This window comes from Ahaetulla prasina, chromosome 2, assembly GCF_028640845.1.
Source record: "Ahaetulla prasina isolate Xishuangbanna chromosome 2, ASM2864084v1, whole genome shotgun sequence".
Taxonomy (NCBI): Eukaryota; Metazoa; Chordata; class Lepidosauria; order Squamata; family Colubridae; genus Ahaetulla; species Ahaetulla prasina.
In genome coordinates this window covers 251,787,889-251,813,726 of record NC_080540.1, presented here as the reverse complement: position 1 = coordinate 251,813,726, position 25,838 = coordinate 251,787,889, and the positions used below count along the sequence as shown (strand labels likewise).

At 36.2% G+C, this 25,838-nt stretch overlaps 1 protein-coding gene across 3 annotated transcripts in view; it reads left to right on the top strand.

Annotated features, from left to right (window-relative positions):
- Nucleotides 1–6,357, top strand: part of YTHDC2 (YTH N6-methyladenosine RNA binding protein C2) — a 43,700-nt gene extending 37,343 nt beyond the window's left edge. For 2 of the 3 annotated variants that reach the window (XM_058166249.1, XM_058166252.1), the window contains 4 exons: nt 2,773–2,976; nt 4,146–4,328; nt 4,606–4,708; nt 5,145–6,357. In XM_058166249.1, coding sequence (XP_058022232.1) covers nt 2,773–2,976; nt 4,146–4,328; nt 4,606–4,686 — 468 coding nt within the window. In that variant the 3' untranslated portion in view covers nt 4,687–4,708; nt 5,145–6,357. The remainder of the gene's footprint in view (nt 1–2,772; nt 2,977–4,145; nt 4,329–4,605; nt 4,709–5,144) is intronic. The other variant, XM_058166251.1, reaches the window with a different exon arrangement.
- The last annotated feature ends 19,481 nt before the right edge of the window (nt 6,358–25,838 follow it).

Here is a 25,838-nt window from a genome sequence, read left to right as displayed (position 1 = left end):
ATACGTATTGTAATGTACATTACATATTTATTCTAATGTCTATACAAGTCCTAAAATAGTATAAAAGGTGCCCAGTTTCAAATGAGTAAAAGATGTACAGTATATATTCATTTTTAGGGACGCGGTGGCTCAGGGGCTAGGACAGCTGAGCTGTCGAAAGGTCGGCAGTTCGGCGGTTCAAATCCCTAGTGCTGCCGTGTAAATGTTTTCTAAACTATTGATCAGTCCTGCACATCATCTCAAAGGAATTTTATCTCATAGTTTTGAAATGTTTCAACTCAAGGATGTAATTTTTCTCAAAGAATAGATAAACAAGTATGTTGTTTTTGATTCGTTTCACTGAGTTTTCTTTATCTAGTTTTAGATCATTTTATGCAGAAATATTAAAAATCCAAAATGATTCACTGTATGTTATTGTGAATATACTATGGTTTTCAATATTTTATGTTACCTACATTCCAGCAGGTAGTTTATCAAGAAACCTGAGTCATAACTTCAAAAATATACATTTTCCCCTAAAAACATTTACAAGTTTATAAGACATTTCTATTATCTTTTTATAATAATAGTGGTAACAAGGCAGCAGTGAAGAAAGGCTTCAACACTGGTTTTATATAGATAGGAAACTTACAGAACTCTGTTAGCCTACTTCTGAACAGGTTTGAGCTGAAATTTGTGTCCTGAAGTACTCCAAGGGTCTAGTTGCCACTTTGCCAGAGAAACAACTTGATTCTTTTTTGCGTGAGTGACAAAAAGAAAAAGGAATAATACTGGAAGAAAGCAGAGCTGGCAGCAGATTCGGACAGTGAAGAGGTTGGGCAGGAACATGGGCCAGTCCTGGAGTCTGGGGAAGACTCTGATGAGGGCTCTGCGTTGGAGACAGAAAGTGGGCCAGGGCCGGATGCCAGTTATCAGCTGCCTTCGGAGTCAGATATCGATGAGGCAGACGAACAGCTGGAACCTGTTCCCAGCGTGCGCTTGCACAGAGTTGCCAGACGAAGGGAACAGCTAAAGAACAAGGGTCAACTTGGGAGTAAGGCCACAGGAGGATGATGAATGGCCCCTCCCAGAGGGAATAAAAGAGGAGCGAAAGGGGCGTGGAGTTTGCAGGAGACAATTAGTTTGCCTAATTGGTTTGTGACTCTCCGAGACTCTTTGCCAAGCTTTGAAGAAATCGGCCTGGCTGCTCTTCAAACCAGATAAGGTCTGTGACTTGAATTCTCCCTTGAAAAACTTTGCTGAAGGTGCATGAGAGGAATTCACTGTTTAATAAAAGGGGTTTTGTCGGGACCAGGATTCTGCTTTGTGCTCTTTGGGGAAGCCTAGATCAGAACAATGTGGGAGTGAAGAAGAATTATTCCATCAGCATCAAGAGATGGGGTGTTGCTTTCATTACAGCTTTGGAGAAGACAGATAATCCTGGTCACATCAAAGCATGGCTAGAACTATACCAACCAGCTTTTTTCCCTGTCTGCTCAAGTGCTACCCTACAACTTCATTTGTTGGTCTAGCACAGGGGTCTGCAAACTTGGCTCTTTTAAGACTTGTGGGCTTCAACTCCCAGAGTTTCTCAGCCAGCTTTGCTCTGGGAGTTGAAGTCCACAAGTCTTAACAGAGCCAAGTTTGTAGACCCTTGGTCTAGCATGAAGAAAATTGTTCGTTTGCCAAGGTGGACGACAGCTACCATCTTCAGTTGCTGGGAAAGCAACAAATTCCAGGGAGACATTAGCTCAAGAGTTTTTCAAACTTGTCAACTTCAAGCATTCTGGTTGTGGAATTTGGGGGTGAGGGTGGTTTGAAGTCCACACATCTTAAAGTTGACAAGTTTGAAAAACATGGAGTTAGCTGAAGGAACAGTAGTATGTATAAAGGAGGCAAATTGGATGGAGGAGTAAAAAAAAAGAGGATTGAAACAGCCACGCAAGCAAAAAGGCTACACTATGCTTGGGAAGTACGGTCAACTAGAGAGTTGCTGGACTTGCCTTGTATCCTACCTAGACCATTTCCACTGATGGAATATGAACATCTTGTTATAAAGCATGAGAAATGTGTGTGCTGACAATATTTTCTGATGATTAATATTACTTTTTAAATAATAATTAATATATTAAATATAAAATAACATATTAAATAAAAATATTTTAAATTACTTTATGCAAAACACCTAGCCTCTTTTTAACCACCATTAAATAAAACTGCACCCTCCTACTGAAGCTTTAATATAGGTATAAAACATTCAAGAAAACCAATGTGTTAGCAAGTATTAAGCTAAAATGAAATGCTTAGTGAAGTAGAATAGTGACTTAATTGTATAATCCATTCCACATTTCTGGCTATTGTGATTTTTGCATTTTTCCAAGAGGCAAAATACTAATTTGCTCAGGAATCAAGAACAGTCTTTCATCTCATTTAATCATGAAACCTTGGCTACAGTTTGACTGTAAAATGTTTAAAACTAATAAGAACAAATAAAACCTATTTCCAGAACTACATACTATTTTGGGAAGCTTAATGACAAGCCAAAGCAGAAGGACCAAAGTTTATTGATTCTATACTGCAATTACACTGAAGTTCCAAAGTCACCAGTTAAACGTCAGTGTGATTGTTATATTTGATTTTGTACTTAATTTGGAGCATATAGCATTCATACAGGGTTCTCATCGTTTTGGTTGACAGCTCTTAAGTTACATGGTACAAAAATTGCTGAGTTCTTAAGGTTTTTACAAACCTTAATCAATATCCCAAGCACTATAAAATAGAACTTTTTTGCAGGGTTCCAAATCTCCTTCTCCAAGGCCAAATATGCCAGTTCGGTACTTTATTATGAAAAGCAGCAATTTAAGGAATCTTGAGATTTCACAACAGAAGGGAATTTGGTCTACAACTCCAAGTAACGAGAGGAAACTGAATCGTGCTTTTTGGGAAAGTAGTGTTGTTTCCTTGGTATTTTCTGTTCAGGGATCAGGACATTTTCAGGTAAGAACTTTCCAAACTGACAGATTGTCTATTGACAATTCACTACTTATTAACGTACATGTTGATAATCTCAGAAAAATGTGCTTTTGTGATATACAGATAATTCTCACTTTTAAAGACAGTAATTGGAACAAGAATTTCCATTTCTAAGCAACATAGTAGTAAAGTACAATGTCATATGACTGTGCCAGTTAGCAACAGAAATTCTGGCAGTCCAGAGTGCTGTCATTAAGTGAATCATCATGGATCAGTAAAAGCAAGGATGTCATGTAGTTACTGTTAGCCAACTTCTGCTGGTTTCCACATTGAATTTGCTTGCAGGGAGTCAGCAAAGAAAATTGCAGATGGCAATTATGTGCCCATGGGATGCTGTGATGACCGTAAAAATAAAGAGTGGTTGCAACTATCATTTGTTCAGTGCCTTCTTAAGTTTGAATGGTCCTTGAACGAATGGCTGTTAAACAAGGACCACCTGTACTCCCTGCTGATGCAAAGTAACATTGTAGATTTTATATCATGGGCAGTAAGATTTTCATATAAAAGCTGATTCAGACAAGGTTTCCCTTCTCACACACACACAGAGAGACACACACACACATTTTTGTGAACATTCTCATTTCATTTTTTTGAATGTTTGAATTAAATAATCTTAATAGAATTAAAATATTTTTCATCACTAGTTATAGCATTGTGGTAAATATGACTGCTGTGATTTTATCACAACTTCATTTTATAGGAATAAGCCTATTTTTTTTTGGGGGGGGGAGGCTGCTTTTCTAAATAAATGCTCACATATAAGGATGAAGGCTGAGAACTAATACATGATTTGATTAAATAGTGTGAAATGTCAAGGCAAAGCAATCCTAGGATATTGCCTCGATTAGGCTGCTAAACCTTCACTCCAGTGGCTTCCAACAAGCAAAGTAAATGAGGGAAGCCAGATTTGCTTAATGAATACAGTGATTCGTTTAATGACCACAGCAAAAAAGGTTGCAAAATCACGCACAACTTTACTGCATTGGCTAGTGACAGACGTTCCAGTCCTAATTGCGATTATAAATCAAGGATTATCTGTAATTTAGAAGAGATTGTTTTAACACAGAGCTGAATATAAATTAAATATAAAAATAAATCTACTTAGATTTTTAATCTCACTAAAATTTCCACAGGGTTTTGCTCGAATGTCTTCTGAGATAGGCCGTGAGAAAAGTCAGGACTGGGGTTCTACTGGTTTAGGGGGAGTGTTCAAGGTGGAATGGATCCGGAAGGAAAGTCTTCCTTTTCAATTTGCTCATCATCTGCTTAATCCTTGGAACGACAATAAGAAAGTACAGATAAGCCGAGATGGCCAGGTATGCTAATTTTTACACGATAAAATAAAATTTTCTTGCTTCTTTTAGTCTTTATTATCAACAACGTTTTGATACAGGTAGTTTTTTTAAAGCAATAAATGGGAGTCTTTTGCACTTCTGAAAATATTTCTGGAAAAAACTCCCCCCCCCCCGTTATTATTAAAATGATACTGAATCTCATTGCCTCAATTCTGTTTACCTTTATAAAGTTTTCTTTTTTATAAGCCAGAATTTAAATGTTAGCAATCTCAAAGCCTTTTTTTCTCCTTCCATTTAGGAACTGGAACCTCAGGTTGGTGAACAGTTACTACAACTGTGGGACCGTATTCCTCTAGGGGAGAGAAACACAGCAGACTGAAAATAAAAGGGCAGTTTTTGAAGTAGGTGCAAGTCCCAAGTTGTTATTACAAATGAAGGTGTTGAAATTTTCTTCTTTTATTGATTCACCTCAAGGCATTTAGAAGAAAGTGTGACTTGGAGAAAGTAACTGCCATCAACACATAGTTAATATAATGTTAGATGGCTTATATACATGGCATTATACTTAAAGCCAGAAGAGGGAGAAACAGCATATGCTCACTGTATCACAGTAATAACAGCAGAAGGGGAAAAATAGACTAATGTGGGAATTTATCTATGAGATATTGCCACACTTACTTATACCTCAAGACACTCTTCCAGAACACCCTAATTTTGTGCTGCAGATCTTTGCAAAACAACTGAGAAAATGTCAGGATCATTTACCAGAAGGCAGATGTTTTGGTTATTGCGAAATTAATAGTTAAATTTTAATTTCATCCTCCTCCTCCTCCACAGTTGCATCTCATATGAAAGGAAACAAAAATCATCAATGCTCATACAGAAAAGAAATGCCATAATGAATAAGATTGAAGGAAACCAGGGGCATTTTTCAAACCCAGACTGAACTAAAGGGGCTGCTGTTAACTTCCACTAAGAAATTTGTTCTTCATCTTGGAAGTTCTACTGTTTGCACATCGAATTAGACAAGATCCTGGTGAACTTTGAACAATGTTGTAATTATATTTAATATATCTCTGGAGAAATAGATACGTTTACAATGCACAAATTTTCAATAAGGTCCTGTTCAGAAATGCTCAAGAGGAAAATAAGTAGCATGGAAAGTTAAACGTCTGAAATAATTGTAGTAAATATACAAATGAGAGCTTCTTCTCTATTTAAACTTGAATCAAACTATTTAGAACTGTATGTATCTTAAAGGGTCCTTTCAGTTGGTTTCAGGGTGTTTAGTTTACATTCTGTCTAGTATGAGCTCACAAAAAAAGTGTTGGATATTTTTGTATATTCTACTAGCAGTTTACCAGAAATAATTTCTTCAAGTATCGAAGAAAAGGACACTTGAAAAACCATGTGGTGTTAACCATGAACAACCTCAAGTACTTTTTTTTCTCTCTCTCCTTTCTTTTTAAACTCTTCTTTTTTGTACATCTAATTTTTCTTTTTCTTTCTGACATTTTTATTTAAAAGTAAAATGTAGTAAATCAGATAAAAAATTAATTAATTTAATTTTTTTATCTGATTTACTACCTTTCACTTTTAGAGTGATATTGGCCACTACAACCTATAGTTTCTTTATCTAATGTTTTGAGAAGTTGAACTAGAGGAAAGAAAAAATGTCATGCTAAAGAGATGATACCTTAGTACTTCTAAGCTATGTTTGAATAGAGTTAAAGAGCCGTTTAATTATTTGTCATGATGTAATCTAATAATGAAAAATGAATGACAATTCTTATCCAAAACCACTACATGGAAGAAGAAATTATAATGGAAGGCTTCATCTGCAGCAGATTTGTTGCTTTTTCATTCAAATGTTTCTTTATATATATATATTTATCCGTAGTGTGATTATTTGTAATTTTTACACATTCATTTAGTATTCTCTAGTTAATAAATTGTAAATCATTATAACAATTGTAAATCAATTGTGAATTAATAATTTAAGAAGTTTTAAGTTGAAAACTTCTGTCTTATAATAAACTGTTTTGTTTTAGTGGTGTGGTTTGGAGTAATTTGTAATACTGCCAAAAAAATTATCAAAGGTTATATTGAAGAGTATTGTCCTACAAATTTCTCTTAACTTGTTGATTGTTAAACTACATTCAAAATCTGTGTACAATAACAGAATCCTGAAAGCCAATAATTTTGTCTCTATTTCATCCTATACTAGACAAAAACAAAGTGGGGTTATTTTGAGATTTTTTTCTCACTTCGTTTAGCCTCTGAACTCTATGACCTCTTGTCCAAGTTTGTTGGTTCATTCATATCTTCCCCAATGTCAGCTCTAAATTTATTTTAAAGTCTCTGTCCTTCCTTAGTTTCCTCCTGCAGGTGAATCATAACATTTGTATTTGTTTATATCACATTTTCTCCTGGAAAATGCGACTTTTCTGCCAAATTGCTTTGGTACAGGTTCGCCTTGCCAGCAATAGGTTGGCAGCAAGATGGAGTATATATCCACAAAAGATAAGCAGGTCATCTCAGCTTTGATGCAAGGAGGATGTGCTGATGTGTCTGTCCTATATCTTTCTTTTGTTGATTGACAAATCAAAAATGATTTAATAATGAAACATCATATTCTCCACAAATGTAAGATGACCCTCCCATTTTAAATTATTGAGGTAAATAATTCTATTTTTAAGTAAATGCAGGAATAGCATTGAACCATATTTGGTCATCTTTTGTTAAGTATAGTTTCATGCCTATCATATTGTGTAGAGAAAAGTAGAAAGCTCAGTAAGCTTATCAAATTTACAATTATTAAGAAATATGAAGGCAGCAATGGAAACAAATTACATGCAGAATTTGAATCCGATTATCATCTGCATTGACTGAACAGGGTTCCTATCTATGAAGGACTAAAACCAATTCATTAGAATGACCAATTACATTTCTATTCACTCTGCAAGATCTCACAGGGAATTAATTTGCCTATTTGGCCTATATATAATAAGCATTTTTTATTCTGTACAGCAGGAAACAGATTATTTTTAAATTGAAGATTGTAATTTAGGATTGGCTAGGATTGTCTCCTTTGTATAGAAAGTGCTGTTTAAATTGGTCAAGCTGTTAGAAATTATGGGAATGAGAGACTACTGACCCTAGCAATCATGTTTACTTCCCATAACCAAAAACCATACTGCATCTGTTTGTTAGAAACTTCACAGGAATACACTCTGTCTTGTTGGATTCATTCAGTGCTGCAAACACTGGGATGAAACAACGTTGTATAAAAGACAAGTGCAGTTTGTACTCCTGGCCACTAAATGGCACGTTGAAACAGTTAAGTCAAAGGATAACTCACCAGTTTTGATATAGAAATATTTCCTGTGGACAGGATAGAAACAATCTACAAAAACTATTGTTTTCATATCAGTTTGCTTCTCAGACAATATACTTGGAAGTAAGACACAAATGTCAAGGAATTTGTTTAATTTGCAGTGCTAAATCTGAGTTTTGTCTTGTGCAGTTTTGAGATGATCTAAGATTCAGAGTTACTAACATCTGCCTGATGATTCTCCAGTTGGCATAAAATTCTCTAGTGCCATCACTTCCCAGAGGATGGACCAGATATCTAAAGGAACTGTTAGGTTTCCTGATAATGTTTGAGGAATTTCCAAAGCTGATGGTAGGTTTTAATTATTTACTGGAATGAGGTGATAATAATCTTATATAAAATTGCACTTGAATTGCCCTTCCCAGCTTGCTGAGATTGGATAGCCTTTTGGTTCTTTGAGAAACTCTGGAAATGAAACAAATCAAAGATATGTCATGAGTAGAGGTCTCCAACCTTGGCAGCTTTAAGACTTGTGTCCACAAGTCTTAAAGTTACCAAGATTGGAGACCCCTGGTCTAGACTAGTTAAAACAAGGATCAGATATAACAAACCACAGATAAAACACGATTTGAACCTGGTTTGCAATTTAAATGTCCTCTCAAATTCACAGCTCCTGTTTGAGGAATATGTAGTAGTATTCAAAGGAAACTGCATGGTTTCATCTATGCACCATTTACAACCTTTCTGGAATAACAAGCATAACTCACGGTCACTCCTCTCTTAGTCGATTTTGATTGGACTGTTGAACATGGGTTTGCCCTTGAGCATTCAGAAGCTGCAGTTGGTTCAGAAGACAGCAACTCAAACGGTGAGGAGGGAGGTACCTTAAGATATACCCACGTAACACCTTTACTCTTGAGAACTGTTAGGTAGCTTCTGGTGTAATTCAAGTGGTTGATTGCCATTTTCACCATTGTTTGGACTTGGATATTTCCCCTCTCTCATATCACAGCTTCCTGACTGATATCTTCCAATAAATGAGCTTACTACATGTGCCTTTCCAATCACAGCCCCCTCTAGAATAGCATCTCCCTCTCTTTCTGATCCATAATCGGCCCCTTCACTTCTGGTTTTTAGGAAGTTGATGAAAACTGGGTTGTTCCACCAAGTCAAGGAGGCAGGACTACTGCAATTGTGTCTTGGTTGTGAGGTTATTGTTAATGTTTTTATTCTTGACTTTCAATTCCACAGAAATAGTTCTCATTTTTGAACTGGCTATATAATTTAATGCCAATTATGGATTTGAAAATTGTATGCTACTTAAAAGTTGGTAGACTGGAGTAGCCTACAAGACATGTAAATAAATAAAATACAATTGAAATCTTTTATAAAAAGCAGCAGGTTTCTCGAGAATAGCACCATTATGCTAGGTGGTGCTCTTGTATAAATGTTTGCCTTAAAATGCTTTATTATGTCTTCACAGTTATTCATTATAATATGCTTTCTAATACAATGTCACTGAGCAGGACTTCTCAAAGTATGGGTTGCCCCCTGTTTCCCCATAGAAGAGTCATAAGCAGCTTAGTTTGGCAGCAGTTCTGACATGTGAACATTTTTAATTGCTTCAAGCTGACCTCGGACTACTTCGTATTACTAAACTTAAAAACTCTTTCCTTTCCTTGGCATTAACTTACCTGTTAATTTGATAGATACTAAATTTATGACTCAATACTACTGAGGAACAGCAATTCATTAATATCTCTTGACACTTTCAGAAAACAGTATTCTCAACAATGTTTCTCAATGAATTTGGGTCAAAATGAATACGAAGAATGAAGGCTACAAACATACTGATCCTATTAGAATATTTTGTTTGCATGGATCACTGCTTTATTTGATATATAAATCATTGCATTGGGGTGTTCATAGTCATTCAATTATCATTTTAGGGGTTCTGTTATTATAACATGGGAGTACCCTGCATGAAGTTAGAGCAACAGGAAATCTAAACAGAACAAATCAAAAGACTAGATGAGTTGTATCTTTCAGAAATACTGTTGTCCACTGCATACTAATAGTCCATTGTACTGCTTTAACAAATAATGCTAAAATGCTTTTATTTTTTAACTAATATTTATATCCATATTAGAAAGTGCACACACACATGCATACTTATTCCTTTGTTAAATGGTTCTTGGTATTATTTAGCCAAGCTGTTGTGGTCCACCAGCAGCCCACGGAGCTAGCAGCTGAGTCGGACAATGAGGAGGCTGGGGAGGACAATAGGCCAGTCCTGGACTCTGGGGAAGGCCCGGATGAGGGCTCTGCGTCAGAAGGAGAGATGGGGCCAGGGCCATCTGGGAGTGATGCGTGGACTCTAGAGCCCCCAAAGGCAGATAGCAGAGAGGCAGAGGAACAGGAGGAGTCTAGTGCATGCATGCAAAGAGCTGCCAGAAGGCAAGAGCAGCTAAAGCAAAAAGGATGACTCGGGAATAAGGCCAGGAGATGATTGGCCCCTCCCATAAGGCTTAAAAGAGCAGCAATGACTCTTGGGTTCTTTGTAGGAAAGCAACGTTGCTACATTGGTTTCTAGTTGGCGTTTCTTGCTTCTGAACTTCGTGGGGGCTTTGCCAAGAAAAGCCTTTGGCAGGGTGCCAAAGAAGACAAAAGTTTGTGATAAGGCCGAAGGACTTTTTCTGAAGGATTTGTTTTGGAATTAATTTGGACTAAACTGAGAATGAAGTAATTCTCAGCTGTTCTAATAAACTATGTTTGTTTAGGACTGATAGTGTCTGGTAATAACTACTTGGGCCTACATCACAACACAGGCTAAGTAATAGTATTGAAACAAACAAATATAGCAATATGTGATGAATGTTGCATTCATCAAATATTAAGTCCTTCGGGAGAAGGGTGGTATAGAAATTGAATAAACATTAACATTAACAATCTATACCAAAATAAGACATAATGGGCCAGAATGTTGGAAATGGGTGGCTTTGTTAGGTGTTGAAACCATTTAAATGCAGACGAACACAAAACTTTTGCATTATTCTTGGAGAGGAGGGTTTGATGACACTTATTTTGAACACCTACCTGACCTTGTCTGGTTCAGGATCTAAGGAAGATGGGGTCTTGCTAATACTTGGGATGGGAGTCATCCAGGAATAGAAGACTGATCAACTAGACTAAACAACAGATTCCAGAAGAAGGCAAGGGCCTACTATTTCCTTTCTCCTGTCAAGGGGATGACATGGATCTTTTTTTATAATCATGAGTCAAAGTCAATTCAAAAGGGACTTTAGCTAAGGCTCAATTCTTACAAAAATAGGTCCTTATCACTAGAGCAGCTCAGCTTGACAAATTCTGTTCAATTTTAGCAGAGCTGAGGCAGCAGATAGTTTGAAAATCAAAAGCAGCCCCCATGGCTTCTCAGTGCTATTTATCTCTGGAAAAACTACAATGCCAAAATTGAGTATTTTAATGGGGCAACCTTCTGTCAATTATTGGGACAAAAAGCTTTGCATCTGAGCTTGTGGGGAATTCAAAAGCAGAAACTGCAGGGGATGCAACCAATTCAAAATAAAGCATCAGGCAAACAAGTGTTATTGAAGTGTCAGCAATATCAAGAATTAAAATGTGATCTATGAAAATGCGCTCTATTTAGAAATGCACAGCATACCCACTGATCAAAAAGATTAACTACCATTGTCAGGTATCTGATCTACTGGAACTTATCTGCTTTAAAAAATAAAGCTTTCATTTATATAACTCTCTTTCTCTTCTACTCTTCGCAAAGCTGTGCACATAATAGGCACAATCTATTATCATTACTGTTATTAATTGCATGTAAATGAACCTTTTGATTGGTTCTATATGATATTCTTTTCAGTTACACTAAGCAACACTTTGGTTTGTTATGCATAACACTTTGCTTTTAGTAAAATTCTCTTTTGATTCTCCTGTCAGTGCATATTTTCAGGGCTGTCACAATTCTGACCTGAGGTTTTTCAATGTGTTTCTGTAAACTTGTGTAATCAGAGAGAAAAAAAGGTACGCTAAAAAAGGAATGCTAGTCTCATGTGTTTTCACTGGGGGGGAAATAAAAGCATTTTCCATCTTTTCATTTTATTGTTAACTATATGAAAAAGGAGTTCTAGAAAACAAGTAAGCATCCTTTGAAGATTTCAATTTTCCTCATTCTGCTGTATCTTACAAAGTTGGCAGTTTTGACTTTCAACGTTTTACTCTTCTCCTTTCAGAATTTGGGTGGGAAGGAATTTGATTTTTTAAATTTTGTGATAAAGATTCCAGATGACATCATCTATCGCCTTCCCTTTGCAGAGGAGAGATGCAATCAAGTCTTGCAACTTGACTTCTTTTAATGAATGATGGTTGGGAAAGATTCTTGTACATTTGTAGAATAATAACAGTGATGTCATGAAATATTTAGAAACTAAAAAAAGATAACTGGTACTACAGAAGATGTTGAAGGGCATACCCTATTCTGCAAACATACATTATCCTATTTAGTGCTGTGGGTGTCAACATTTAGTGCTCTGGGTGTCAACATTCCAGAAACCCCCTCCTGCAGAAAAGACTCCAAGGCAAACATCTTTCAAAGTTCTTTTACTAGCATAGGTAAACTGGCACAGCTGGATAAACTCCGAATCTGGAGATCCAGGTTTTCCCTCAGTAGTACAAAACCCCAGACCACCACCCCTTGACTCCTCTGCTGATCATGTGCTCCAATCAGCAATCGTCCCATCTCGAGGCATCACTCCGACTACTCCTTTTCCAGATGCAGTCTTGGCCTGACCTTGACCAGCAGGAAGAACGTTATTATGTCTAATGGCCCCTTGTACCAAACCGCCCCCCTTCTCCTACTCTCCCACACAGGAGAAAGTGGCAGCGTGGAAGCCTTTGGCCTAATATGGCTTCCAAAGCTGACAGTTAGGAGTAGAGATAACAAGAAATGTTTCTTTATTCCTTCTGTACTTTTCCCCATATGGAAGGCTAATATTCTTGTGCTCTCTCTTTCAGTTTGTTTTCTGTAAGAAGAACAGATCCCTTTTTCTTATTCTGTTCTACCATTCCAAGAGCAGAAGAAGAGATGGCAGCTTTCCTTAATGTATCCATAATGAGCTATTTGTCAGCTTTGGAAGCCATATTAGGCCTGAAGCTTCTGTGCTGCCACTTTCTCATGTGTAGGAAAGTGGGGGGGGGATTTAGTAGAGGGGTTGTCTTTAGACATAATAACATTCTTTCTGTCGGTCAAGGTCAGGCCAATCCTGCATCTGGAGAAGTAGTGGTCGGAGTGCTGTCTCGATGGGACGGATGGCGATTGGAGCATGTGATCGATTGCAGAGTCAGGGGATGGTCTTGGGGGTTTTGATTTACTGAGGTTCGGGTTTTCCCAGATGTGCCAGTTTACCTATCCCAGTAAATGGAACTTTGAAGGATGCTGGCTTCAGAGTTTTTACTTGGAGTGGGTTTTTTTCTGGTACGCTGACATTATTCTCCAAAGCACTTGAGGGCAGGACAAGAAGCAATGGGTGGAAATTAATCAAGGAGAGAAGCAATTTAGAACTAAGGAGAAATTTCCTGACAGTTAGAACAATTAATCAGTGGAACAACTTGCCTGCAGAAGTTATGAATGCTTCAACACTGGAGGTTTTTAAGAAGATGTTGGATAAGCATTTGTCTGAAGTGGTGTAGGGTTTCCTGCCTAAGCAGGGGGTTGGACTAAAAAACCTCCAAGGTCCGTTCCAACTCTGTTATCCTATAGTCTATAAAAGAAAGGGAATTAAGGGTTTCTTGTCTTTTAGCAATCTTCGGAACCTATACATGTCTATTTACTAGATAGAATAGAATAGAATTCTTTATTGGCCATGTGTGATTGGACACACAAGGTATTTATCTTGGTGCATATCTTCTGTTTAAAAATGTTCTGTTTAAAGACCCCAATAAATGAATATAATCAGAAGGACCTAAATATTTTCTCAACAATTGTGGGATTCTTGCATGTATGTTTGGAAACCTTGGTATAGTAGTACTGCAGTATATAAAGCTAGAACTCTCAAAGTTTTATATCAACACATATGGATGTACTGAACCAATGCCTGGAGGCTGTTCAGGGCTGGATGGGGAGAAGTAGATTTCAGCTTTATTCTGATAAGACTGAATGACTACCGGTATCACTGTTTGGCTACAAACAGTTTAGGTCAATGATACTTTCATTGCTGATCTTAGATGGGCTTCTTTTTACCATGCAAGACTGATGTAATGTTAGGGTCGTCCTGGGCTTGCAGCTCTTTCTTTAAGACCTGGCTTTGTTCACAAGCTGCAGTTAATGTATTCATTGATATTTTTGTGGGCCCTTGTCATATTTATATGTGTTATTGCTCTCTTTGTTTTAATCTACGCTACCTGTTTATGTGTGTTTAATTGGTTTCTGGATTTTGTAAATCACTCAGACTCTAATGAGGTCAGCAACTATAACAAATTTAACAAAGAATTAAATAAATCAAATCAAATTCAACCTTAGCTGCTGCTCTGCTAACTCACTATGCTAATCTTCCTAAGCCTGGCATTTAATTTAATTACAAAGTTAGTAGACCAGCAGCCAAGGCTGAATTCAGGTTGAGAAAACTTTTAGCAAAATATTTCTACTGAATCATCCTTTGTTGGTGACTTTTTATAGACTCACCTGAAAAACAATAGTCTCTGCCTTCTAAGCAGTAGTAAGCAGTAGCCACCATTTTGACTCCCCGTTATGCCTTCAATATATATTATTCTAGAACAATGGGAAATTTTAATGGCAATTCACAGATTTAACTACTGAGTTTGGGGAGCATAAGAAAAGGCAGAATCATGCTTCTCTACATATTAATAACTAAAGGTCTAGTGTTATGGTATCTATCTATATAAATATCATCTTTGTCTTTCTCCATCCTTTTATTTATCATCCATTCATCCACCCACCCACCCACACACACACATACAATTTTTTTCCTTGTTCTCAAACAACAAGAGTCTCTTGAGGTTATACCAGTTCAACCTGATATCTATAAAGATAAATGATAATCTTAATTTCTCTCCTGTAGTTCTTCCAAGGACAGTCCTCTAATTTCTTTGATACCATCAATGTTTCATAGCAATTGTCTTTTTTATTCCTTCCCTTAATTTCATTGGGACAGTAAGAATCTCTCAGCCCAATCTACCTTATAACAATGTGATAAGGAAAAATTTGAGGCAAGAAAACAATATATGTACCTTGAGCTTCTTCAGGAAAGATATTTAGTTATTCACTCTAGACCTCATCTAGTCAGATTTCTATTTACAATTGGATTTCTATTTACAGCTATTATTCTCTGACCAATGTGATTTTAATCTTTGAATGTGGCTTTGCTTTAACATGTGTAAAATATATAGTACTTTGACCACATCAAATTTGCAATTATTTTGTTTTATTATGACTTTTGTTTTGCTGCCCTAGAATTTATTTTTTGTGAGATATTCAATGGCCATAAGTTCTTTTATATAGAGATATGAAATATCTATATCTATATATCTGTCTGTCTGTCTGTTTATCTGTCTTATCTATCTAGTTATTTTATATATGTATAAATATGAAACATCACAGTTAAATATTCTTAAAAGTAGCAAATGTATATAATTATAGAGTTTAGTAAACTATATCTTAAAAAAAACCTGAAGGAAATTAAGTAAAAAATCAAGAGAAAATTAAAAATCAAATGAAGAAAATCTAAAAATCAGACAGCAGGGCTTTAACTTCTGTGGTTTTTTTTTTACTTTCTTAAAATAGCTTTTATTAAATAAAATAAAATAGCTTTTTATTTTGTTTCAAGAAGATCAGAGAAATCATAGGAGCTAAGGTAGAAAACTCAATTATAAAATAGAAGAATGAAGCTAATGGAAAAAAACATTTGTATGTATATTACATTTATTCATATAATGATGTATCCATTTACAAATGAAATTACAGAATATTGGAAACATTTGCAGAAAATAAATACAATGAGGAAGTGTCCCTATTAAAAAGTGGGATATAAAAGGCAATAGAAAATACATAATAGAAAATGAAGGAATGTGAATAACTTTGCTTAGGTTTTCTTGTTTTATATTGAAAAACTGCATCCAGTCATCATACATATTGACCATTTTTTGGCTATTATGATTATTTATTTTGAAAGCTGCTTGCATTTTTTTCCTCTTTGACATTTTGGAAATTTCCCCCCTATTCCTGACTCTAGCAGGAACTCCTCTTCCTGACACTATTATCCTCTTAGTCACTGATGCTTTTGAATCCACTCTACATATCACAGCGGTTACCCACTGGGAGACTTCCACTTTTTAAAATTCATTTAGGTTTAAAAAATAGAACCCAAAACTCCCAACAATATGAATTAGCAAAATATGGGAACAAATTTTGAACCAGTTTGCTTTTTGCTATGAAAATCTCCTTCTTGGGAGAAGCTACTATAGAGAACTTTTAAAATATGTTTGTCTCTGTTATTATTAAAGAATACGCAGTCCATTTGATTATCTCCTTCAAACCAGACCAAACTGATGTTGGATGAGATGTTGAATTCTGGACTGTAGCATTTCAGAATGTAAATTTGAGAGATGTAATTCTGAAATTAACAAGATCGTATACTATGGTGTCTCAGTATGCATTGAGAAAAGGCTGCAGTAAATCTCTGCCATGCAACAATTCATATAGCCTTCTTTTTTCTTTTAGTTCTGCAACATACAGAAATTTCTTCTCCAATGAAGTCTGAAGTGGTATAATTTAGACGTCAATTGCTGTACCTTATTCTGTGAAACCTTAAGAAAAACTCTTAGTATTCTACTCCTCTTATGCACAGCTTCTGATCTTTATATCTATGTTTGATAGAAGATATCTCAAGCTAAAAGCTACTATTTTCTTCTTCAAGATCACAGCTGCCATCTCAGTCATTCAAACCTTCTCGCTATTTGCCTTTAATATGTTCCCTAAATGTATGAATTTGGGAAGGAATTTAGCTCTGGCCTTAAGAGAAAGTGGAAGAGATAAAGTTCAGCCCTGAGAAAATTGAAAGTGGAGATAGAGATTTAGTACTGTCTTGCCATGATCTTGTTTTGCTTAAAAAGTGAAATACAGGCTTTCAAGATTCTGTTAATATGGTAACTCTACAACTATAAAATATCATACCTGGAACCCCTGCAGTATGTATCTTGAACAGACCTATCCAAAAGGGCTCCAGGACAGGAATGGATGAGTTCTAAATTCGCAAATATTAGTCAGATCCTAGAGATAAGTTCATAGTCAAAAGCAGACATGGGCCAAGATTCAAGGAAACGATCAGATAAGGAAACAGATTAGGCATATCCTTCTAGCTAGCACAACTAGAAGGTTTATTGGGCCAAGGAGACATGGAATTAGTTCTTAGCATTAGCCTCAGGCAAGCTGGAACAGAAGTCAAAATGATACCTCAAATACAGAACACATTTATGGGTGAATCAGGATGTCACTGATATAATGGCAAAAATGACAGGTATCTGATTGACTAGTTTAAGATATGTCCCCCTGTCCAAGTTTCCTTGGGAATTGATATGCAGAAAATGTTTTTTTCAGGATGGTATCAAACTGTGATTATAATATAATATGTAATTATGTGATCAAGTGCTTGCATGGTAGATATAATGATACACATCTGTGCCCTGCTTCCCAACTACAGATAGTTTGGATTAGACATTCCTACACCAAGGAAAAGCTTACTTTGAGGGGCAGTGTGTGATAGTTTTGATGAAAAAGAGAGAAACATGCTAGTTCTTTTTTTATAGTAATTTTATTAAAAATTGCAACTACAATGGTAAAAACTAATGCAAACTAAAAAAAAATAGAAGACAGAAAAAAACAAGATTATAGTAAAGAAAAGGAAAAGAAATATATAAAGAAATGGTTTGCTAATATGTATGTCCCTTTTAATAATCAAAATATCTCTTTTAATTATTAAGACATCAATCATTTCTTTTGTATGTTCAGTGTAACATTTTCTCCATGTCATTCTTGTAGCCTGTCATTTTAAAATCCATTTTCTGTCTATCTATAGTTTAAAAATAAATCCTGGGTTCGTTGTTCAAAACTATCCTTCAATATGTCTAATATAAAAATATTTTGTTTTATTCTGTATTAGAAAATCAAGCTTGAATATTCTTATTTTATTCATTTATTAAATTTATTTGTTGCCCATCTTGCCACAAGGTGATTTCTCGTTTAACTGTAATTTTTAGCTCCTTCTAATAATTCCTTTATCCTAAGTCCAATTTTTAAGATCTTATCTTCTTTTTTAAAAAAATAAAATAAACAAAAAGCATTTCCCCTCAGGAAGGATTTTTTATAATTAGCTCCAAAATCTTATTTCAAATTTATCTGGACCTTTAGTCCATTTGTAACTTTCTGAAAACAAAGCTTTAATCATCATTTTGCTGTTTTTATTAAAGTAATATTTTTAAGTCCTTAAAGTTGTATTTTAAATCATCTTTCACTTAGAATTGAAGGAAACTCACCAGTGCTCTAAAACATGTCAAGCCAAAGATTCTTAATAACTAATAACAATAAAGCAATTAGCAAGTAATTTCCAAAAGTGATTGGAAAAGGAAGTATGCAGACCCAGTAGCTGTCTATAGTTTGAGCAAGATGGGTATACCTTATCACTCAGAGCTCTAAATCCACCAGAGACCAATGTCTTGCAGTCTCCTTGCAAGGAGCAACTGTCTGGATACTTATGGGTAATCTCAAAACCTCTCCTTCTCCAGAGAGGAATAATTGAAGAGTTGGTCTATTTCATTTTCCATTTCTTTCCCAGAAGTGAAATATCTTAGTTCTAACAAACCAAATCAAGGCTTGTTTGTCAGAGTTGCAATTACTGTCGATTATCTACACTATATTCTTACTTCTACACCACTTCAGGGATTGTGTGTCCTCATCATTATGTATTTTCTATTATTTTGTCATATTTAAATATACACAAACCAAATTATAACTTTTAGTTGCTCATACTAATAATATGCAACTGGTCTCATGAATGACAATAGCAGACCATTTATATCCAGACTTATCACCATCACACTTTTCAGTGAATCTAGAAATGCAGACAAGAGGAAGGTATCTCACGTTTATCTGAATTTGTGGTTAGTGCTATATCTTTTCTAGTTCAGAATCTTTTGATCATTTAACATAAAACTAAACTGTATTATGTAGACCTTATCCAAAGATTATAAATATAGTCTCAGAAACCTAAGGAAATGTATACTTTATATCAGGGATGAAATCCAGCAGGTTCTGACAGGTTCTGGAGAACCAGTAGCAGAAATTTTGAGCAGTTCGGAGAACTGGTAGCGGAAATTTTGAGTAGTTCAGAGAACCGGCAAATACCATCTCTGGCTGGCCCCAGAGTGGGATGGGAATGAAGATTTTGCAATCTTTCCCCTGGAGTGGAGTGGGAATGGAGATTTTGCAGTATCCTTCCCCTGCCACGCACACCAAGCCACGCACACAGAATGTATAAAAAAAATTGGATTTCACCACTGCTTTATATCAGCATTTCTCAACCTTGACAAGTTACATTCAGCTATATTCTGATCTCCCCAATCTGGCTTTCACCTGAACAATTAATTGCCTTTGCCATAATTCCCAGTCACTACGCATAACTAACACACCTTTGGACCACTTCACTCAGGAAGTCGATACATTATTTTCTATTCATTTTTAAAGCCTCTTTCTTTTTGTACATTCTTTTGATTCCCTAGCCAGACATAGAAAAATAAAATTGGGCAAAACCTTGGGGATCATCAGTAACTGACACACAAATGGTTCTCCCCTATCAACAGATGGCCTAGACAAGCACAGCAGGACATATCTTCTCTCCAGAGTACAACTGATAACTCACTTTTCAAATAATTGTTTTAAACTGAGATTCCCTGTTTGACTTAGCTTAGGCAGATGGTAAAGTTACTACAGATTATCTCCTTTCAAAATATGACAGGTAGTCCTTCTAACTGTGAAACTAACAACAGATGTGAGTAATATGCCAGGCCAATGTTACTGCTATTCTAATTTTTCAGATAGTCTTTTCACTGACCGCACTATGTGTGGCCTTGTAGATAAATAGGAGAGAGCTCTGAGTTAACACTGCAAAATGTCCTTGCCTCAAACTGATACATATTTTTCGGTGTATGCTAAACAAACAAATATATTTTTATGTGTATAGACATACAGAATTTTATATCTATGAGTTCAGAAATAAATCTCATAGAATTAATGCTACATTTTCTGTAGGCCTTTATAGTTATCATCTTGATGTCCTTGACTTCTATACCCTTGGTACCCTTCCCATTTGTTGAATCCACACTTGCCTTGCTTTTTACAGCTCTGATCACAGTGAAGGATTGGTAACATGCTGAGTGTAGATAGATAGAATAAATGTGGAAGGTGGCACAACATACATTAACAATTTCACTCTCTCTCTTTCCCTCGCTCTCTCTTCTTTCATTTTTTATTTTCCCAGACCTGTATGCTTCTTCATTTTAACTGCGGAGATCTCTTGAGTGTGTATCTCAATGGAGATAATAATCTTTAAGATATTTCTCTGAAGATTAAAATGTTACTCTTATATACAAACATCATTTATAAATCCTACAACATATATAAACTTTAGAATTTACAACTGCAAATTGAGGCTAACAATTTCAATTAATTTTTATACATTGGCAAGAAGGCTATCAATATGGTGTCTATAAATGTAGTGGGATTCTGATAGAAACTCTACTGTTTGGTACTTGCATTGGAATATTACTTGCAAAAGGGGCAGATTTTTTGTTGCAATGTCATGGTGTACGTTTTAGCACTTGGCCCTCTTTTTCCTTTTGTGGCTTCCTATGATTGTGGATCTTTGGTAGGTGAAGATCTAAATACAGCGAGATTGCTTGGAGAGAAGGACAGGCAATCTGTTCTTTGTGGACCACTTTCTAGGAAAAAAAACCAGAATCATATATGCAATACATATTTACTATGTATGTATGTAATAAAAGGAGTCCCTGTGGATTTTACTCCACTAATCGTTGCTGACTGTAGGGGGCAGTGCTCATCTCCATTTCAAGGCCATTAAGCCAGCGCTGTCTGAAGTCATTCCTGCAGTCATGTGATGAGCATGACATCATGAAGTGTGGTGATACTGAAGTGGTGCCTATTTTTTCATTTGCATTTGTTTGCTTTCGAACTGTTAGATTGGCAGAAGCTGGGGTGAGAATGGGAGCTCACCCTGTTGCATGGAGCTTGGGTCTCGAACCTGAGCTTTCCAGCCAACAAGCCCAATGTCTTAACCACTGAGCCACCACACTTCCCTACAAATACACACACAGACACACACATATAGTAAAAAGAGTGCATGGAAGACTAATATATGTGTTTAGTTCTTATAATATAATATTGCAGAAAAGAAGGGGAAACAAAAACAAAGAAATTATCACAATTCTAACCTTTTGCTGATTTCTGATGACATGATAATTTTTGAAAATCTTCTTTATTTCTTTTTTAAATTAAATCCATTCTGACATTAAACATGAAAATGTTAAAATACTGAAACTTTTCTGACTATACAATGCTGAACATACCTCCAATTTCTTTTTCTTCTTTTATTCAGTCTGCTGATTTTATGAAGTAGCAGTTTTGGAAACTTCCTTGTGTTTAACCTCTGTCTGCTTTTTTGCAGACTCATTTCCTTGCTCTTTATTGCTTTTCTCTTCTATCTGAAAGTTGTCAATATGCACTCTTCATTTTCTCTCTCTTGCTATGCCCAGTTCATTCAAGGTTGCCTTGCATAACTTGTCTGCTAAACTTCTTAGTATTTTCAGCACTTTTCCTAAAATGCAAGTTTCTCTGAGCTTGATTTATCTGTGACACACTGACTGTATCAACTGCAGACTCAGGTACCTTAACTTTCTTTCTCTACTTCTATGGTCTGAGAAGGATGTCTGGTATAGTTATTTCATTAATTCAAAATTTTTAATTGTTTGGTACTCACAATCTGTGGATATATTTCTAAGGAGACAGATGTTTCAAAACAAGAAGGAATGGTTAAATTAAGAAGCAAATTTTGAACTTATCAATCAAATGGTTTTTTTTTAACTTTTCAAATATTATCTATAGATGTCTAGTATAAAATAATTTTTCAAATTAAAGTGACTCTTTTAAAATATTAATATGATATTAAAATGTAGAGGAAATTAGTTTGAGAATAGATCCAAGGACTCAGTTACAGATGCTCTGACTGCAGTATTAAAAATTCTGGGATAAATTATGATTGTGGGAAGAAGAAATCTTGCCTTGTTTCTACATCTAACCAAGCTTTAAGCAAATCCTGGATATAATTTATGAATATATAGCAGCTTTATATAGTGATAGTTTCATCCTTTCTCAGACAATATTAACAATGTGCTTGGCTGGAACAGCTGCTTCTTGTCAGCAATGATGGTGTACCTGTGTTACCTATTACATTGCAAAGACAAAATACAGGAAAAAGCAGACAGAGTGGAAAACAAGTGTGATGTTGAAATTTTTAGATATACCCATTTCTGTAAATCTTATTATTAGTATTATTTATCTTTTACTGCTAGATCAGCATACTAACCATACTACCTTTGAGAAATGGTGAGTAAATAGAAGCAATTTGATTTTTGGGCCATAGTTCCTGAAGGAGTCTGCTTCCTGTCACCATTTAGGGCCAATTCAACCTGCTGAAAATATTCTTACAAGGGTATTTCACATGAATGCAACACCTATATGTATGGGGAAGGTACCTTTTACACCACATATTGTCTATACAATAGGCAGCCTCTGTGATTCTGTGTTTCTGTTTTTCAGCTCTAGGTATTTGTCATAGTTTGCTTTTAGTTCCTTTATTTTTTATGTCTTTATCTAATTGTAAGCTGCTCAGAATTGCTATTGCAACTAATTGATCAATCCATCAAGCAAATCAATAATCAAGTATAACACCAGATTTGTATTTTATAAGGCAGCTAGTAGCAGTATCCAGCTGACCTAAAACAGAGCTAAGCAATTTACTCTTGTTTAGCACTTTGATGGCAGACTGTTAGAAAATACATGGCTATAAAGGAAATTTAAAAACAATATTCCTGGGACAAGGCAATGGCAGTCTGCCTTCAAACTGATGCCATGGATGGAGTCATCAAGTTGAGCATAACTTGAGTGTTTTTTGTCTTATCTGATAAGAACATTTTTTTTTTACATTTATATCCCACCCTTCTCCGAAGACTCAGGGCGGCTTACATTGTGTTAGGCAATAGTCTCATTCTATTTGTATATTTATATACAAAGTCAACTTATTGCCCCCCCAACAACCAGATATTTGCCATCTGGTTCAATCCTGCCCATATCTATTGAGAATGACATCTTAATTGAGTTGAGTGAGGCTTATTCCTGACTCAGTGAATACACAATTGCTGCCTGAGGGTATAACTGACACAGAGCAGTCTTAAACATCAGCCATACTTTGCTATGCTTTAAAAAATTTTTAAGCAACTGGCCCTATGTAGATTTCAAGCATCCAAATAGTCTAATTAACTATTTCTTCAGATTGAGGTTCTTTATTTTTTTCCCCTCAAAAGCCAACATGGCTGTTTCTGCTTTTTGTGTGAGAGAGACAATGTGGTGCATTAGTTCAGAAGCTGAACTAGATCTCAGAAGCCTCAGTCCAACTTCACCCACAGATGGGAAAGGTCACCAGATAATTTGGTGGGGTGTGTGTGTCATTCCTGCTCTCTCTGATGAATTTACCACACAAGGTGGCTGTTATAAGGAAAAAAAGGAGAAGGGAATCTTGAATGTGCTGCCTTCAGCTCCTGGAGAAAAAGAAATAAAATACATTAACTACATAAATACATAAAAATGGGTGATGATTCAGATGATAAACATAGAGTATCCATTCATCTCTCCTCCAAGGTTTTTTTTAAAGATGTCCAAGGCTATAAAACTAGACAATCACTAAAGAAGGAAAAGTAAGAATTATGACTGCTCAAAAAATTAAGAAGATTAAAAAGGGGTGGAGCTTCAGTCACATGATTGTGATGGCTGACATATTGACTTGTTCAATATGCCCCTTCCTGCATCTTTACTCTTGGGCAGTGGGATCTGAAACAGTTTTGAAAGTGGCAGATGATTTGCTAGTTCACTGAAATCCTTTGCCAATATTTGATTATTTAATTTATTTTTACTCTGCTTTTCTAAATGGATTTTTGCAAATGGCTTCTGTTCTTTTAAAATATAAAAAACACCATCTTAATGAGATAAAATTAAAACATTGATAATAACTATATCAGACCAGCAATCCTCTCCATTTCTAAATATCTTTCTTAAATTCCAACTTAATCTTGAAATGGGAACTAGATCTATGATTGATGACTAGTTATGATTAAATATTTTCCCATCAATAGGAACAATCCCACTATTTCACAGAATATCTAAGAATAGTGGTTAGACATTTAGAATAGAACAGAACAGAATAGAATAGAATAGAATAGAATAGAATAGAATAGAATAGAATAGAATAGAATAGAATTTTATTGGCCAAGTGTGATTGGACACACAAGGAATTTGTCTTGGTGCATATGCTCTCAGTGTACATAAAAGAAAAGATACGTTCATCAAGGTACAACATTTACAACACAATTGATGATCAATATATCAATATAAATCATAAGGATTGCCATTTAAGTCAAGATGATCAATTTCAGTATTAGGCTGCTAATGTTTTGCAATTCTGAAAGCTTTCCAGAAATAGCATTTACAATACTGCATTCCACTGTGGCTAGGTTTACATGCTCATGCTTACATGCTTATACAAAACCCAGCTACAGATTTGGCAGAATATGCGAAGCCAGTATCTAGGTTCTAGTTAAGTTTTATCACATTTGCTGTTGTCTAACTGTTTTGGTCTGAACCTAACATCAATTTCAGCTAAGATATCTACAGTATGGGAGTAATAGGTATTGTAGTATCCAACACATTGGAAGAGCAAAGATTGAGAACAGCTGTTTTAGTTGGAGGATTGTATTAATGGAATCAGAGTTAGAAGGCATAGGGAGCGGTGTCAAACTGGCGGCCCATGGGCCGGATGCAGTGGTGGGATTCAGCCAGTTCGCACCACTTCGGGAGAACTGGTTGTTAACTTTCTGAGCAGTTTGGTGAACTGGTTGCTGGAAGAAATCATTAGGGCAGAGAACCGGTTGTTAAATTATTTCAATCCCACCACTGGCTGGATGCATCACACGCAGGCCACACCCACCCCAGCTCCGTGAAGGGGAAAAACGTTATGATACATCATGTGATGGCAACGTGATGCTGCAAGTTTGACACCAAGTTTGACACCCATGGTGTAGAGTATAGGGCAGTGATGGCTAACCTTTTTGCCATTGCGTGCCAGGATGGGGGGGGAGGAAGGTTTGCACGTGCACATGCACGTGCCCACACCCATAATTCTATGTGTACTGCCCTGCACATGCGCGCGCAAGCCCCCTCCCCCCACACTCCTGGCACATGATAGCTGGTAGGCCCGTTTTTCTTCTCCAGATCCTCTCTATGCATTTGGGGACGGTGAAAACAGCCTTCCCCAGGCCCTCCGAAGGCCCAAAACAGCCCGTTTCCCAACTTCTAGAGAGGGTCTGAAGGCTGGGGACAGCAAAAAACATCACTTTCTGTCAAACCGGAAGTTGGGAAACGGGCCGTTTTGGGCCTCCAGAGGGCCTGGGGAAGGCTGTTTTCACCCTCCCAGATGCATAGAGAGGATCTGGAGCCAGGTGAGAAAGAAAAATGGGCCTTCCCCACCCACCACAGGCCCTTCGGAGACAGGAAACAGCCTGTTTCCTTACTTCTGGTGGGCCCAGAAGGCCCAAATATCAGCTGGCTGGCGTGTCCACTGATATGGCTGATAGGTTCCCCATCACGGGTATATGGATCCAAATTAAATCAATCAGCACATTACAATCACAAAAGACGCATTTTCAAGTTCCATTTGTGCTTGAAAATGTCCTTCTCCTTTATTTAAGTAAAATAATTTGACTTCCAGAAAGCCCTCCCTGTTGCAGATGGCACATACACAGGTAGCTTTTTATTG